The 18,815-nt window shown below is 42.4% G+C and overlaps 1 protein-coding gene across 2 annotated transcripts in view; it reads left to right on the forward strand.

Annotated features, from left to right (window-relative positions):
- Positions 1-18,815, forward strand: part of LOC144075839 (immunoglobulin superfamily member 21-like) — a 182,925-nt gene that overhangs the window by 139,541 nt on the left and 24,569 nt on the right. For both annotated transcript variants that reach the window (XM_077603261.1, XM_077603260.1), the window contains one exon: positions 10,696-10,811. In XM_077603261.1, the coding sequence (XP_077459387.1) occupies positions 10,696-10,811 (116 nt within the window). The remainder of the gene's footprint in view (positions 1-10,695; positions 10,812-18,815) is intronic.

An 18,815-nucleotide genomic window follows, 5' to 3' on the forward strand; every position in this document is an offset into this window, starting at 1 on the left:
TGTTAAATATCCACTAGATGTGGTTGTGGTAGGAGGAGGAGTTGTGTTATACATCCAATAGATAGAGCTGTAGTGGTAGTAATAATAGAAGTGGTAAGTTGTGTCATGCATCAACTAGATGGGGTTTTGCTAAGGGGAATTTCATACATTGATTAATCCCTATATAAGACGCACTGCCAACTTTTGTGTTTTAGTTGTGCCTTTATAGTGTGGAAAATACTGTAGTCTGAGCTCTGGGTAAAAGACATTTTGACCATGACGGCCATGTTTGATCAGCATTCCTCGGCTGTATTCTATCCCAACTGATAAAAGCGTTGTCAGCGCTCATGCCAATGTTGTCCTGGCAGATGGTACGTTGGATTTTATACACTGTATGCTTTACTTTATTAGGCCATCTCCGTACAAGCCAACCTTAGGCGTGACATTTACGGGCTCCACTATTAGGCGTGCTTTTCATTTGCGCCACTAAAAATGTTAAGATGGAGGCTGGATGTCGGCTACCGGGTTATAAGACCTACCGCGTGTCAAATGCTGAGGTCGCATTAAAGTTTATGCCACTAAAATGAAGATGAAAGCGGCGTCGGGGGGGTGACTTGCCGCGTGGCAAAAGGATGACTTGCCTTTAGCTGCATTTCAGATTATGGTGAGCGTGATTGGAAATCGTGTCATTTGGAGAAGATCGGTTTAAAAAAATCTAATAAAAATAAATGCCTTTATTGTCATTATCAAAAACTAATGTAAACATGCAATGTTTCTGAATTAATTTGATCTAAAAGACTGTTTAATTTGGTCCTTGTTGTTTATATGTTGGAACGTACATAATACAGGAATACCTTGACATACGAGTGTCCCAATATACGAAAAATTTGAGAGAAGAGGAAATTTCCAGTGTGGATGAAGTAAAAAAATGTGAAATCTACGAAGACTTGAAAGTAATGCAAGTAGTTGAGAAAGGGAAGCCAGTTGTGGCTGTTTGGGTAACTTGAAAAAACGAACTGGGATACCCTCAGGCAAGCAGCCGGTTTCGACTCGGAAGCCGCGGCGGAATACATTAACACCTTTGCCTCAGCACAACAAGGTTACACCCATTTTGTCTGTGTGTATAGTTAGCAAAGTTCATTTCGGTTCAATTTAAAGTTTGTTACATTTGATTACAGGTCATAACCACTAGAAAGATTTGCATGGCAACGCGCTCGTAACATGACATAAACAAATTTAAATGAAATTGGATGACGATGCAGACACACTAAAAAATAAGTTGATTGTAACCTTACACTAAACTGTATTCTAATTTTGTTTAACATGTTGATACCTTTCTTCTCCCGGGTTGGCTCTATCGGCCCCGCCTCCCGTGACCGGACGTTTGGTCGCCGGACGTTTGGTCGCCCGGACGTTTGGTCGCCCAGGTGAATATAATTTTGAGAGCTGGTTTCAACAGTAGATATTTAGATATTAAACTCTCTCATGAATATAATTTTGAGAGCTGGTTTCAACAGTAAACTCTGTCATGTCAAACGTCCGGGCGACCAAACGTCCGAGTACCCCCGCTTCCACCCTGACTTTCAGATGCAACCTATGGAGTGTAGTTTGCTTTTGTCTTTCCTTCAAAATATTCCCAAAATGATGCACACAAATGTCCTCACAATAGGATGACACACGACCACTTCCCAACAAGAAGTAGTATCTACTCCTCTCGTATTAGCGAACAAGCTCTGCCATTCGCACTGACTAACGGGGAAAAAACACTGAAAAAAATGCAACGCTCCGCCCAGTGCTCGTAGAGACATTACATGATGCTCGCATATCAAAATTTGTCTCGTATCTCAAGATAAATATTTGTTCAAAATTTTACTCTTATCTCAAATTGCTCGTATGTCAGGGCACTCGTATGTCAAGGTATTACTGTACAAGTAAATTGACATACGAGCTCGGTCCCAGAACACATTCCTCTTATCTCAAGGTATTACTGTAACATAATAATTGCATTGAAAAAAAAACACTTTTGCGTGAGATGTGATTTGGTTAAGACAATTGCTGTGATTTGTCTCTTGTAGACCAAATCCTTGGTTTCCATGGTCACCAATTTGTTTTTTTCCCCACAAATTCCCCATCAACAACCTTTGCACGTCAGCTCCAAATATGAATCCTCCTCGCCCGTCCCCGGATATTTGGCGTCGCATTGATATTTTCCGAAGCGCGGGCCGATTGATGTCGATCTTCCCTACTCCGCCGTTCAAAATTGGGGCCAGCTAAAAAAAAAGGGAAAAAAACGAACACAATCAAGGCAGCCTCTTACTCAGACGTTGTCAGAATGGGCCCCGAGGCGAATTGGACCCAAAACTCCGTAGCGTACGTGGACTCGACTGCCAAGTAGGCGGCCGGGGCGGAGATTTGGAGAGGCTGGAACGTGTTGCGGAAGGATCGGGAAGCTAAAGAGGCCAAAGCGAAACAGATTGCTAACCCTAAACCTCGTGTCCTTGGGCAAAAACAAATGGACTTAAGGGATGAGGGTGCCAGTCGCCGCATAATTAATGCCGGGCAGGATGCTGGGTGAGTCCCATCTGCTCACATGGAGGCAGACAAATAAATAAGCAAGTCGTTTACAGTCAAAACTCAGGACTAGGCCACCCGTCGGGACCCGGCAAAAGTGGAATAGTAGCGAAAGTGGAATACAGTGGTACCCCGACATACGATCTTAATCCGTTCCGGGACTTGAGATTGTATGTCAAGCTTTTCGTAACTCGAGCGAACGTTTCCCATTTAAATGAACTAAAAACAAATTAATTCGTTCCAACCCTCTGAAAAAACACCAAAATAAACGGAGGCGGGGGGTGTTCGAGGGGACATTATCCACGGTAACAATGCACTCGTAAACGAACAAACTAATTTAAATTAACTTGGATTAATATATACAGACACACTCAAATATACGTTTAATGTAACTTTACACAAAACGGAATTCTAATTTTGTTTTAATTTTTTTTTACCTTTTAGCTGTTTGCCACGCCTCCACCCTCACGTTCGCTATCGATGGGCTGTTTGCTGTTGTATTCCCTACAAAATATTCCGAAAATAATACACACGTCCTCACAATAGGATAACGCATGACCACTAACCAACGACAAGTAGTCTTGAATGAGTGATCGCGGTAGCTAACAGGCTAAGGAAGGAATAACAGCCTACCCACGTATTGATTGTGGGTAATGAAGTTTTATTGTGAGAAAGGGTGCCATTGGCTATCGGTGTTGTGTGCACGAGTATACTTCATTACCCAGAAAGCCCTCTTTTTGCCCGCGCATGCGCATTGTGCGTTTTCTGGTCCATGTATAGGCGAAAAAACCATTCAGTGCTCGTAGATATCTGTTATACACGAAAGAGATGCGGCAAAAAAGACAGTGCGCTACAATGATAAACAGCCTCTCATGTCATGGCCACCTGGCTTTCTTGCATCTCGAAATTTTGATCGAATCTAGGGCGAATTATTCAATCTAAATTTTCATCGTGCCTTGAGCATGTCGTAGGTAGAGCTGATCGTAGGCCGAGGTACCACTGTAGTAGCAAAAGTGGAATAGTAGCAAAAGTGGAATAGTCGCGAGAGTGGCGTAATAACGAAGGTTTTTAAAAACGGTTTTATTGTTTAAAAAAAAAAAAAAAAAAAGGCTTTATTTTCTCATGTTATCCATCAGCTCAGTCCAAATTGCTTTCACTCACTCACAGTGGGATCACAAAATGGAAAAAGACGAATAGAATGTACTGTATGACAGAAAGGGAGCAATATTTAATCTATAAAGCTAGTTTTTCACTTGACCTACGTTTGACACCAGATCACCGCTCCCTGTTGTGCTAGATGAGTCCGCACAAGAATGTAGTGCCGACTTTGGACTCCTATGCAGGTGAGGTATGATGTTTTTAACGCAAAATCTTTTAACTGGAATAAATAGCTGACAATAATTGCATCCCTGAAAATGCTCTTCACGGTGGTTCTCTTAAATTCGACGGCCCATTTCTTGCTTTTCTCCCTGGCTAGGTTGGACTGATTTGACTCTTTCGTCGCACCATCGATTATCTACTCCTTCTGTAGCGTAAAGTCGGTTCTCTTGCGTTTCTGGGCTGACATTATGGGATAAATTTCCAAAATAAATGGATTTGAAAATACAACACACGCAATAGTGGCGTCGTAGCGAGATTAGGGGCTGGCATAGTACATTTATTTTGTATTGAATTTTGTCGGGAACGAGAAAAGTGGCGTAATAGCGAGAGTTGCATGGTAACAAGATTTCACTGTATTTATTTATTTTTTAGTCTTTTTTGTCTTTGTGCCGTTCCAACCTTCAAACTGCACAAAGCCGTATCTATTGAAATGTATTCATTTTCCTAACCACTTATCCTCAAGGGTCGTGGGGGTGCTGGAGCCTGTTCCAGCTGATTTGGGTCACCAGACGAGGGACACCCCAAATCGGTGGACAGCCAATCGCAGGACAGAATGAGACAAATAACCAATCACTCATAGTTAGCAACACGTTAGCATACAATTAGACTAGCCTGCATGTTTTGGTGTTATGGGAGGAAACCAGAGTACCTGGAAAAAACCCACACAAGCCCGGGGAGAACATGCAAACTCTCACAGTGAGGACCTACTTGGGAATCGAGGAATCGAATCCACGACTCCAGAACTGTGGGGCCAACACGCTAACCACTATACCACCAAGCCCCTACTGTTTTTTTTAAGTAGCTGACGATTTTGTTTTTGACCTGGGAATCGAACCCTCGACCTGAGAACTGCGAGCCCAACGTGCTAACCATGCGAAGACAAACAACCAATCACACTTATCTAAAGAATATGAACAAAAAACATACTTACGAGTACTACTTAATGTATTTGTTATTAACATTGCATTCGTTTAGAAATGTATTTATCATTTGAAGAAACCTTACATTGACGAACAACCATTTAAAAGAGAACTATAATAATCTTTGCTAACATTTATTATATTAATACTGACCATAATGAGTGACTCAACCACTTCAAAAATTAAACTCTAGAAATAGTTAGGTGACCAAAAATAGAAAATTGCCTTCTTAAGAGCGAATAAAAGATAGCAATGGTCAACGAGACAATATTTTATGCTTTATGGGAAGGAGATGGTAACAATAGAAAAGTGACCCCGCCCCTTTTTATTATTACATTCTGCATACGGTTTCATAAAAACCAGCAGTATTTCCAGCTAGCGCGCAGGTGGTGCAAGTGTCCTCGTATGCCATCCACTTCAGGGAGGGACGGCGGCAGCTGCCGTCGCTCAGTGACGCCTCGCCGACGCCATATGTTCCTCCGTACCAACGTGCCGGCGCCTTTTTTCTTCGGGAGATATATCCAGAGCACGCCAAAATTTAACGTCTGTTTTGAATTGGTTTAAAACAAGGGTGTCAGACTCGGGTTGGTTCGCGGGCCGCTTTAACGTCAACTTGATTTCAGGTGGGCCGGACCATTTTAGATATCATATTTAGATTTTTTAAAATAAATGGATTAAAAGAACTGGATTAAAAGCCCTGAATATTCCGTTTTTTATAGATCTATAATCATTATGTGCTATATTAAAGTGGAAAACAGAAAATATTTTTATATATTTTTAGATTTTACAAACTGATTTTTGACCTAAAAACACAGAAAAAATGGATTAAAAATGACAATTATTGATTTAAAAGGGGAAAAATCAGGAAATTTAATATACATCTATATCTATCATTTTAATTTGATCCTAAAACAGAAAGTCGGCACTCATGATTGACTTTCCCGGGCCACACAAAATGATGCGGCGGGCCAGATTTGGCCCCTGGGCCACCTCTTTGACACCTGTAGTTTAAAAGATGAGTGCTGTTTTGTTTTTTGTTTTTTAGGATCGGCGTGCGAGGCTAATGGCTTCTGAATTCGTAAAAATACATGTAATTAAAGTGTACATTTTGCGTAATGATGCATTGATTATTTGGATGGGATATTTGATTTTTTATGAATTATGAAAATGAAGAAAACATCAAGCTTTTTGTTCATTTCCAGGTGCCTGATAGCATCTGAATTCTACCTGATGCTAAGATGCTATCATGCTAATGCCTCAAAATATCAGTTTGTTCCAGGGAATTCAAATTTCCTTTAAAATCGATTGGAATTTGTGTGAATTTTTAAATGAAATTTCATTCTCGATGATTTTTATTGAAAAATGTTCTTTATGAAATACAAAAAAAGACGGAAAGAAAAGTTTCTCAGCTGTAATTTTAGTATATTTTAGTCAGAGGAATCCCTTTTGGAGCCTTAACCGCAGTTGAGAAATCTCCAAAGAGCTTCTAATTGGTCATCCTTGGGGGAGGAGCCTAATATTTCCGTACGTAGGCGGGCCGCGGCTGCCCGGTCGGTGTCTCCGAGAATTGGCCGGATGTTACGAGCGGCGTCTCAAGACTGAAGCAATTAACTTTGAATGGATTAGGTGAAAGAGTCAATTAACTTGCCAATTTGAATTTCTAATTGCTTAATGTGCAGTAATGGCCGTTTCTGTTTCCAATCGTCACGCTTGACCTCGTATTTGCGCCCGTCTGTCTTCAATTTGCATTTGCCGGCGGAAATAATACTTCCGTAAACTTTCCATTTCCGCTCTGTTTGGTTTGCGCGCGTTTCAAATTGGATTTCGGTGGAGACACGGCGCCCCCGGAGGACGGATAAGGCCTTGCGGCGCTTTTTGTCTGTCGGCGTTAACGTCTTTGGGCTGGGGGCGGGGCTTTGACTTCTGAGGCCTCCGTGGACAGTCGACACCCGTGACTTGTCTCTTCGCGTTTGCGTCCTTTTCTGCCCGGAGCGACAAAATAAAACGGACACTGTCGCGAAAAGGAAAGGAAGCTAGATGACTTTTAGCCCATTTGACCACTGCACTTTTTTTTCTCGACATAGTGGACAAGTGGTTAGCATTCGGCCTCGCATTTCTGGGGTCGAGGGTTCGATCCCAGGTGGGTCTTCACTGTGTGGAGGTTGCACGTTCTCTCCGGGCTTGCCTGGGTTTGCTCCGGGTTTACATGTCAAAACAATGCATGCTATGCTAGGCTAATTGTATGCTAATTTATCCCTAGCTATGAATGATTGGGCGCTCGTCTCCTTGTGCCTTGCGTCTGTTTTTCAAACCAATTCCAAATGAAAATGTTTCCAGCAGGCGACCCGGTGGAAAAGTGGTTAGTGCATTAGCTTCACAGTTCTAGTGTCGGGGGTTCGATCCCAGGTGGGTTTTCTCTGTGTGGAATTTGCATGTTCTCCCTGGGCTTGTGTGGGATTTCTCTGGGTACTCCGGTTTACCTGTCAAAACAATGCATGCTATGCTAGGCTAATTGTATGCTAATTTATCCCTAGCTATGAATGATTGGGCGCTCGTCTCCTTGTGCCTTGCGTCTGTTTTTCAAACCAATTCCAAATGGAAATGTTTCCAGCTGCCGACACGGTGGAAAATGGTTAGCGCGTTAGCTTCACCGTCCTGGGGTCGAGGGTTCGATCCCACTTGGGTTTTCACTGTGTGGAATTTGCATGTTCTCCCTGGGCTTAGGTGGGATTTCTCCGGGTACTCCAGTTTCCTCCCACATGTCAAAACAATGCATGCTAGGCTAATTGTATGCTAATTTGTCCCTAGCTATGAACGATTAGTCGCTCGTCTCCTTGTCTTTAGATAAAAGTGATTAGTTGTTTGTCTCCTCGTGCCCTGCGATTGGCTGGCCACCGATTCAGGGATAGGCTCCAGCACCCCCACCTCCCTTGTGAGAATAAGTGGTTCAGAAAAGGAATGAATATTTCCAGACTTTGAGTTCACCGCCGCTATTGCGCCATCTTGAATCCCGGCCCAAAACGCCGACTCCCGTTTTCTCCTCCATTTGTGCGCGGTAATATCCAAAGATCTATCGCCGCCTACTGCCGGGCTGCGTGGCAAGCCCACTTTGAAGGAAGCCCCCCAGAGACCGGACCCCGAGGCCAAGGATCTTAGCACCAGGGGATGTTGGGAGTTTTTCTTGCGAGTCCAGCTGTCTCTGGAGCTTGAAATCCCTTAATTAGGAGGCCAGAGGAAGCGCTCTCGCGGGAGCAATAAATGTTCTCTTGTTCTGCACGCTCCCCTATCCTATTCGCCACGCTCCCCCCGCCCTCTTTGCGCGCGGGGGTGAAGTGGAGGAGGAGAAACGGCACGTGGAAGAGACGCCGTGGTTCGCCGAGATGCCGAACGAAGGCGATGTGGCATCTTGCGGCTAATGACGTTAGCGTGTTTAGTTGTGCTAACAAAAAGGGCCTGTGATCGGTCACGAGAAAAGGATCCGCTTATTAATATTAGAATTTTGACAGACACGATTATTTTGGCAGGTGCCTTCTTATCGGTTTAATGTCCGACAATCACAGGTTTAATTGGAAAGTTAATTCATGTATGTTAGTGGTCAGCGCCTCGGCCTCGCAGTCTTGGGGTCGAGCGTTCGATTCCGGGTCGGTCCTCACTGTGTGGAGTTAGCGTGTTCTCCTCTGGGCTTTGGTGGGTTTTCTCCGAGTACTCCGGTGTCCTCTAACGCAAGGGTGTCCGACTCGGGTTGGTTCGCGGGCCGCATTAACGTCAACTCGATTTTATGTGGGCCATTTTAGATATAATATTTAGTTGTTTTTTTTAATAAATGGATTGAAAGAACTGAATTAAAAGCCCTGCATATTCCGTTTTTTTATAGAACTAAAACAATGTTTGTTTTAGTTTTTTATATATATATTTTTTAGATTTTACAAAATGATTTTTGAACTAAAAATAGAAAAAAAATGATTAAAACATTACAATTATTGATTTAAAAGGGGAAATTTAAAATACATCTATACTCTTCATTTGAATTTGATCCTAAAACAGAAAGTCGCCACTCATGATTTACTTTCCCGGGCCGCACAAAATGATGCGGCGGGCCAGATTAGGCCCCCGGGCCGCCACTTTGACACATGTACTCTAACGCCTTAAAAATATGCATGCTAGGCTAATTGTATATTAAAGTGCACTTAGGTGAGTGTGATTGGTCATTTGTCTCGAGATTGGCTGGCCACCAATTCAGGGTGTCCCCCGCCTGGCTCCAGCACCCCCGCGGCCCTTGTGAGGATATGAGTGGCCCACTTTTAAGCAGATTTGAGTAATGTGAATCCAATGGAAATCATGCGTCTTGTTTATTAAGTTGGGTATTTTATGTGTTTATTTATTTCGTACATGAAACTAAATGCATCATCCTGGTGAAATTAATATTAAATTAAATTTAGATTAGCATTTTACAGTTGAATTTTTTAATCTTGATTTAAGGGTTAAAATTTTAAGAAGTTTTAAGCAGTTTTGAGGAAAAAATGTCACTTGTTTTTTCTCAAAATAATACTCAAATACTTTTCAACGGGTTTTATCGTATTTTTTAAATTTCCTTTTTTATCTCGACTTTTCCGTTTCAACTTTGGCTTTTGATCTTGGCCCAAGGATTACAACGTAGAGTTAGTTTCAAATAGATTTGAACGCAATCCAAGTTGGCCTGTCAAGCTTGCGTTTGTTTAGCTTTGAAACTTGCTTTGTTGATTTGCTACTTACTTCTGGTTAACGCGCTTTTAAATAAGACGTTGGGAACCGATTTAAAGCCACAATTAAGCTTCCAAATGATCCTTTGGAGTTGAAGGTTGAAGCAACACTTCCATTGTTGCCTTTCAATTTGCCCGCCGTGTTTTCCGTTCAATCCTCCACCGACTCTCGCTAGGTTGAAGCGTCTTGTCGGGAAGCTAATGGACTGTCCTAAGGTTAATTTACAAGCATATGACTCCCATCAATAAGCAATTAAGGGGTGCGCTAGCACGCCGGGCGGCGCACGCGCGGGTAAATCCCCAACCTGCCTTTTGATCAATTAATTGCCGTGACACGTCTGTTTAAGAACGACTGATAGACCGAGGCGTTAACGGCCCCCCCTCGACCCTTCTCGTTAGCTAGCCGTCATTTCCGAATGGGGGAACCGGGTCGGCTCGACGGATTCATACGCGTATTGATTGCAAATCGGGGGAGGGGGGGGTCAAGTTGCCCGGGAGGGGTGGGGAAGTGGAGCGGCTCGACGGGACGTCGGTGAATTTGAGGGTTTTTGAATCGGGTTCCCCTCATTTACTAGTTTTGTCCTTGATATACCATATTTTCACGACTATAAGGCGCACCGCATTATAAGGCGCACCTTCAATGTATGACACATTTTACCGTATTTTCACGACTATAAGGCGCACCGCATTATAAGGCGCACCTTCAATGAATGACACATTTTACCGTATTTTCACGACTATAAGGCGCACCGCATTATAAGGCGCACCTTCAATGAATGACACATTTTACCGTATTTTCACGACTATAAGGCACACTTAAAAGCCTTAAATTTTCTCCAAAATAGACAAGGCGCCTTATAATCCAGTGTGCTTTATATATGAAAAAAAAGTTTATATTTTGGGTCTGGATTGAAAGCAGCCTTGCCAACCCAGATGAAAATCAAATAGAAATTGAATAGAATATACGAAATAATAATAATAAACGAATAGAAATGTTGCATTTACGAGGGAGTCGTTTGTGATTTTTGAAATCTTTTCAGCTTGATAAATGTATTGCGGACATTTCCGGTTTGGACCCAAATGTTGTCCTGTTGTGTTCCCCTCAGCTCCACCCAACAACATCTCCGTGGTGGCCGAGAACACGCCGGCGCCGTTTAGTCGATACCAAGCCCAGAACTTCACGCTGCTCTGCACCGCCAAGGGAGGAAAACCCGCGCCGTCTGTAAGTCACTCTCCATTTCAATGAGTTTATCACGGCTAGAATGGATTGGACGCCCAGTGTTGTCAATGTTAGGGGGAAACCGGTCACGTGCTGTTTTTCGACTTGTCCTGAGGAATCGAGCGGCGAGGGCGTTGCCATGGTGACCGCCAAAATCCCACCTGGACGCAATTGGTGGGAGGGTAGAAAATGTCCATTTAAAAAAATATATACAGTGGTACCTCGATATACGATCTTAATCCGTTCCGGGACTGAGATTGTATGTCGAGCTTTTCGTAACTCGAGCAGACGTTTCCCATTGAAATGAACTAAAAACAAATGAATTGGTTCCAACCCTCTGAAAAAAACACCAAAAACAGGCTATTGGATTGGAAAAAATGTGTTATTTCTTCTAATTGGCCATATATTGACAAAGTAATAAATAATAAGTGGTTTAACAGTAATAAAATGTGTTTAATAGAAGTAAAATTGGGCTGATTTCGTGGAGGGTAGAGACAGCGACATACGCGGGGGGGGGGGGGGGGGGGGTTGTTCGGGGGGGACTTTATCCATGGCAACGCACTCGTAACCGAACAAACTAATTTAAATGAACTTGGATTAATATATACAGACACACTCAAACATACGTTTAATGTAACTTTACACTAAATTGAATTCTAGTCTTGTCTTAATCTTTTGTTACCTTCGTTTTCCGGGTTAGCGGTTTGCCACGCCTCCACCCTCACGTTCGCTATCGATGGGCTGTTTGCTGTTGTATTCCCTTCAAAATATTCCCAAAATGATGCACACAAATGTCCTCACAATAGGATAACGCACGACCACTTGCCAACGAGATGTAGTCTTGAATCGGGGGAGTTAACAGGCTAAGGAAGGAATAACAGTCTACCCAGGTATTGATTGTGGGTAATGAAGTTTTATTCTGAGAAAGGGTGCCATTGGCTATCGGTATTGTGTGCACGAGTATATTTCATTACCCAGAAAGCCCTCTTTTTGCCTGCGCGTTGTGCGTTTCCCGGTCGAAACTTGTCTAAATAAATCGTTCAGTGCTCGTAGATATAGTAGTTATACGCGAAAGAGATGCGGCAAAAAAGACAGTGAGCTACAATGATAAACAGCCTCTCATGTCATGACCACCTGGCTTTGTTGCATCTCGAAATTTTGATCGTATCTAGGGCGAATTATTCAATCAAAATGTTCATCGTACCTTGAGCATGTCGTAGGTAGAGCTGATCGTAGGTTGAGGTACCACTGTGTATGTATGTAGATATATATATATATATATATATATATATATATATATATATATAACATTATTTCGCCGTGATTTTCCTTTCTACGCTTTTCCCGCCGATTGTGTTTTGCGCGCCCACGCCAAAAAATAACGTTTGCAAAAGTTTACCCGCCTTCATGTGGTGCTTTTTGTCGAAAAGCTAATCAGCCAAACGTGTCGTGCGGGATGGCGAAAAGAGGTTTAATCAGCCGCTTTGAGTGAGAACACCTGTGTGTGAAGGACACGGAGGCTTCTCACGGGAGGGAAGAAAAGGTGCTGTGTGTGTGTGTGTGTGTGGGTTTGTGTGCGGGTGTGCGGGTGGGTTTTCAAGTGTGGAACTTGCATTGACATTTTAATCCGTTAAAATTGGCCCAAATTTACCTTTGAGTATCAAGACATCAAGTTAAGTTCAAGATTTCCTAGATTACGTCATTTTTAGAGAAAATCGGGTGTAAAAGATCGTTTTTTCAAAATTTTATTTTAATTTCTATATTTTTAAAGGGCCACCAAAAAAAATGCTCAGATACTTTAAAAAAAACAGTGTGTCAAAGTGGTGGCCTGGGGGCCAAATCTGGCCCGCCGCATCATTTTGTGTGGCCCGGGAAAGTCAATCATGAGTGCTGACTTTCTGTTTTAGGATCAAATTAAAATGTGTCGGTCTCGCAGTTCTGGGGTCGAGGGTTTGATGCCAGGTGGGACCTTAAAGTGTGAAGTCGAATTTTTGCATGGGTTTACTCCGGGTACTTTAATCAATTTATTAAAAAAATAATCTCAATATTATATCTAAAATGGGTCCGGCCCACATGAAATCGAGTTGACGTTAACGCGGCCCGCGAACCAACCCGAGTCGGACACCCTTGCAGTAGAGGCTTGGTGGTATAGTGGTTAGCGTGTTGGTCTCACAGTTCTGGAGTCGTGGGTTTGATTCCTCGATTCCCAAGTAGGTCGTCACTGTCTGCAGTTTGCATGTTCTCCCCGGGCTTGCGTGGGTTTTCTCCGAGTACTCCGGTTTCCTCCCACATCCCAAAAATATGCATGCTAGGCTACGAGGCTAATTGTATGCTAACTTGTTTATAGCTATGAATGATTGGTTGTTTGTCTCCTTTTGCCCTGCGATTGGCTGGCCACCGATTCAGGGGTCCCCTGTCTATAGTTAGCTGGGAGAGGCTCCGGCACCCCCTTCACGACCCTTGTGAGGATAAGCGGTTCAGAAAATGAATGAATTCTAGTTCAGGAACGAGTTGAGCTTCCTTTTTGTTTTTTTCGTTATTTTTTTTGTTGTTATCGTGTCTGAGGGCAAACGTTGCGACGTCTTTGACACAATATCGTCATGGAGAGAACTCTCGTGTCATTTTGTTTACTCGCGGGCAAAAGGCGCGTCGGTTTGTTGTCACAAATGAGCTCGGGCGCGTAAACGGCACCCGTGTTGCTAGGCGACCTGTCCTTTCGTCTCTAATTACGGGAAGCTTTCAGTTATTTTATTCAAGGGGCTATTTTCCAGGCCTTTTTTGTTTTTATTTTTTACTCTAAATACCTTGCCCGGATGTGACTTTTTAGATTTTAATATTACTTATTTGTGAGTCAGTTTTGCGTCATTTTTTGGGTACTTACAGGCCAATTTTGGATCATTTTCTATTCATTTTGGAGGAATTTCCAGTGTGTTGGTCACTTCCCGTTGATTTGGGGGCATTTCTAGGTCACTTCCTGTTGGTTTTGAGGCGTTTTAAGGTGAAGTGATTTGGTAAAAATCCAACATTCGTCGGCCATTAGCGGGAGAGTTTTTCTTGCTACTTGAATGAAAAGCAAGCGGCACGTGTTCACGTTTGGAGCAGCGTTGTCATGATGATGATGATGATGATGTCGCCGCCGCTAATGGGCCCCGTGTTGGAGTGGCGCTCATTAGCACCTTCTCGTCCAGGAAAAGGGGCGCCGATTGGGGGGAAGCGAGCTGTTAATTATGCTGATAATGGGAAGGAAAGCTGAAGAAACCTTTTGGCCTTTTTTGATTTGCTGTTTGGGGACTGACGACCACTTTTAGTGTTTTCTGCTTTAAAAAGTGTCCGTAAAAACAAGCTTGAAAAGTAGACATTTTTTGACAGAAAATGTTTCAACAAAAAAAAAAGTTATGTTAATTGTTATTTGTTATTTTTAATGTTTTTTTTATTTTCACGACTATAAGGCGCACCCTGAATGAATGACACATTTTAATTTTTTTTCCATATATAAAGCGCACTGGATTATAAGGCGCTCTGTCTATTTTGGAGAAAATTTAAGACTTTGAAGTGCGCCTTATAGTCGTGAAAATACGGTACGTCCAATTCATTTCAATTAGAGACGGGACGGACCATGGACGCTCGTATTTCGCCGCCATTGACGGCGTTACACGTCTGATTCCTTTTGACCGGGATGGCTAGCCGCGAATAATGGCAAACGGGATTCCCGGTCAAAATGTAAAAGGACGTGTTGCGCTGTCAATGGCAGCCGATTGGTTCAAATGAGTGTCCAATAAAAAGTTAAGATTCTATATAAAATTCTATATGATTCTATATGAAAAACAATACAACAACCGGCGCGGTGGAAGAGTGTTTGGCGCGCCTGCCTGATAGATCTGTGGTCGAGGGTTCGATTCCAGGTCGGTGTGTCATTTGCATGTTCTCCCCCGGCTGGGGTGGGTTTTCTCCGGGTACTCCGATTTCCACCCACATCCCCAAAACATCCATGCTAGGCTAATTGTATGCTAAATTATCCCTAGCATTGAGTGCGATTGGTCATTTATCTCCTCTTGCCCTGCGATTAGCTGGCCGACCATTCGGGAACTCCTCTACCTGATACCCATAGTCAGCTGGGATAGGCTCCAGCACCCCCCTGACCCTTGAATAAAAGACACTTTTTGGGTCCCAAGCGTAATCCCAGCAAAATTATTAATCCCAGACTAATTATAATCTCGTAGCAATAAAGGCTTCCTTCTCATCAATCATCATTATTTTCTTTCTTCCCAATCCACCGCAAGAAAACGATGATAATGGGCGCGGGGGGACCGTTTACCCGCAAAAGCGCCAGCTGCTATTGGCGCAAAGAGAGGAAAAATGACCCACGGCGTCCTCCTCGAACCGCCGCTGTTTTAGCAGGCGCGCCTTCCGCAGTCAAATAATTATCATGCAAGACAATGCAGCAACCCTCACTGCAGAAAATAGCGGCCAAGCGCCAGCTGCCGCGGGTTTAACGGCGGGACCACCCGCGTTGTGGCCGCCGCCGCCGTCGTTGGCCCTTGACCTTTGCGAGAAAAGCCCATCTTGGGGGAGTTTTAATATCAGCCGACTGTAACGTACGAGTATGACGATCGTGAACGTTGACGACAATCGACGTGATTGACGGACGGCGACTGGTCGGATTTCTCGATTGGACATTTCAATCATCGGGAAAGGAAAAACGTCCCTCGCCGTTTATTAAAATCGCCCAACGGCGTGTAAGAAAACACTGTTTCTCTTTTGTTTGTTGGTTTTCTGAACCACTGTATCCTCACTAGGATCGCCAGGGGTGCTGGAGCCTGAATCGGTGGCCAGCCAATCGCAGGGCACGAGGAGAAAAAAGGACAACCGTTAGCGGTCACATTCATACCTAAGGGCAATTTAGCCTAGCATGTTTTTGGGAATGTGGGGGGAAACCGGAGTACCCGGAGAAAACCCACGCAGGCCCAGGGAAAACATGCAAAATCCACACAGGTGGACCGACATGGATTTGAACCCAGGACCCCAGAACTGTGAGGCTAATCACTCAACCACTGTTGCTCTTGTTCAAGTAAAAAAATGGGGGTTTAGTTTAGCATTAAATTGAGATAAATATAATAAATGCTTTATTAGAGAGGCAAAAATCAAGTTGTTGCTACATTTTTAAAGCAAGTCATGTTTTTATTCGGTTGCATTTGTTTTGTCGCTAGTCGTGTTGCTAATTTGCTGGTCACGTTACATTTGTCCAAATAGGTCATATTCATATTTTTGCAGTTATGATAAGTTATGAGCTGTTATGAGACCAAAGTTGAACTCCTTTTTTTTTAGCTTTTTCATTATATTAGATAACTTTATTCATGCCAACTTTTATTATCTTTTTATTATAATTTGTTCATTATTTTTAAAAATTAATACTCTCCAATTATAAAATGTAAATCACTAAATATTCTCTTTTTGTTGATTGGTAATGTATATTTTTGTATTAACAAAAAAGGGTAAAAATGCAAATGTTGTCCTTTCTAGTATTAGTATGTAAATAAATTGGGGGAAATAAGCAGTAAGATAAAAATCTTACTGCTTATTTCCAACCAATTTGTTGACAAACTAATGCTAGTCCCATTTTTTTTTACAAATATTTTTGTATTAACAAAAAAAGGGTAAAAATGCAAATGTTGTCCTTTCTAGTATTAGTATGTAAATAAATTGGGGGAAACAAGCAGTAAGATAAAAAATTTACTGCTTATTTCCAACCAATTTGTTGACAAACTAATGCTAGTCCCATTTTTTTTTTACAAATATTTTTGTATTTACAAAAAACCTGACACGGAATAATTTAAGTCATTTACCTGATTCGTTTTGAGAATAGTCGTCTCGTTACGTGACCAAAAAAAAATTCCAATTTCTGTTAGAATCGAGTCATTTAGTCAGTTTCTCTTTCAAAGGGTTGTTTTTAGACTCCAGGCTATTAACCGGGTATTTCACCCCGCCTGGTTTTTCCGCCGGTGTCCCACCGCGGCAGGTACGAAAGCGAGCGCCGCGCTGCCGTTATCTCCAATTTTCTATTTTCAGCCGAGATTTAATGAGACTCGTCTGCCTTATTTTGTTTTTTCCCCGTGACAAACGACACCGCCGATGTCTGCGAAATCACGCGAGGGGCCCGGCGACGTGCCCACCCGTGTCACTGCGGATAATGTAATGTTTCTATTTTTTTTTTTTGACACGTCTCACGGTGAGCGACATCCTCTGCCGGCGTCGTAATCACTTGAGGAAAATTAATCGGTGTTTGTGCTCCCATTTGAAGACACTCGAGTCCGCGTTTTGGCGTCGTTATCAACTCTCGTCAAACGGAGCGACGGGTTTGGGAAATGATTTTTTAAACAGCTCAGAGGAATGAACACAAAGTGGGCAGGTCATTAAATGGGCTTGGAAGGCTGTCGGCCTTTGAGAAATGCAGTAAAAAAAAAAAAATGCCACTCACGTAGTTTTCGCAAACATTAGCTTAGCAAACAATGGTTTTTGACTTTGAGGTTGGAATTAAACATTGTTTGGCAATTTGGAAAAATGCATTAAAAATGACAGTGACATGTTTTTTTGGAAACACTAGCTTAGCAAACAAGGCTGTCTGAATTAAACATCGTTTGACAATTTTAAAAACGCAGTTAAAACGCTACTGACGTATTTTTCGCAAACATTAGCTTAGCAAACAATGGCTCAAATGCCATTGTTTGCTAAGCTAATGTTTTTTCTTTGAGGTTGGAATTAAAAATTGTTTGACAATTTAGAAAAATGCAGTAAAAACGCTACTGACGTATTTTTCGCAAACATTAGCTTAGCAAACAAAAGCTTAGAAAACAATGGCGTTTGACTTTGAGGTTGGAATTAAAAATTGTTTGACAATTTAGAAAAATGCAGTAAAAACGCTACTGACGTAGTTTTCGCAAACATTAGCTTAGCAAACAATGGCGTTTGACTTTGAGGTTGGAATTAAAAAATGTTTGGCAATTTGGAAAAATGCATTAAAAATGACAGTGACGTGTTTTTTTGGAAACACTAGCTTAGCAAACAAGGCTGTCTGAATTAAACATCGACGAAATTTTGAGGATTCTTGTTCGCCAATTTTGTTTTGACACTCAGGTCAGCTGACTCCAAAAGCGAGACAATCAAATGCAAACGATGCACTCTTAAAGAGGAACACTTCCCCGCTGATTTGGGGTTTAAAATGTGGCAAAGAAATATCAATGACGGAAATAAACACGGCGGCAGGCAACGTTCCCAAAAGATAATCTCATCCACACGGAGTGAACTTAACACACTCGACTGGCGATGTGGTACATACGGATTTCTATTTTGGTCTGCGCTAACCGTATTTTCAAATGTGTGTGATCTACCCTCGTAAATAAAAGCGGGATAACGTCGACGCCCAAAAAAAAAGTGTTGCACCTCCGGTACATGACTGTCAATCATCTCGTTTGCCTTTCATCAATGAGTAAGGAAGTATTTAGAGATGGTTTTAAGTTTTTGTCGCTGTTCAATAACGTTTATGGGCTAAAGATGAGACTAATTAGAAAGGGATTTGTTTGAAATTTTTTTTTTATAGTGTTTCGGTTGATAAGTGGTTAGCCTGTTGGGCTCACAGTTCTTGGGTCGTGGGTTTGATCCCAGGTGGGTTCTCAGAATGTTTTTGTTGCTCTTCAATAACGTTTCTGGGCTAAAGATGAGACTAATTAGAAAAGGATTTGTCTTGAATTTATTTTTTTAATAGTGTTTCTATGGTTAAGTGGTTAGTCCGTTGGGCTCGCAGTTCGTGGGTCGTGGGTTTGATCCCAGGTGGGTTCTCAGACTGTTTTTGTTGCTTTTCAATAACGTTTATCGGGTAAAGATGAGACTAATTAGAAAAGGATTTGTCTTGAATTTTTTTAATATTGTTTCGATGGATACGTGGTTAGCCCGTTGGGTTCGCAGTTCTTGGGTCGTGGGTTTGATCCCAGGTGGGTTCTCGGAATGTTTTTG

Source organism: Stigmatopora argus, chromosome 6, assembly GCF_051989625.1.
Source record: "Stigmatopora argus isolate UIUO_Sarg chromosome 6, RoL_Sarg_1.0, whole genome shotgun sequence".
NCBI lineage: Eukaryota > Metazoa > Chordata > Actinopteri > Syngnathiformes > Syngnathidae > Stigmatopora > Stigmatopora argus.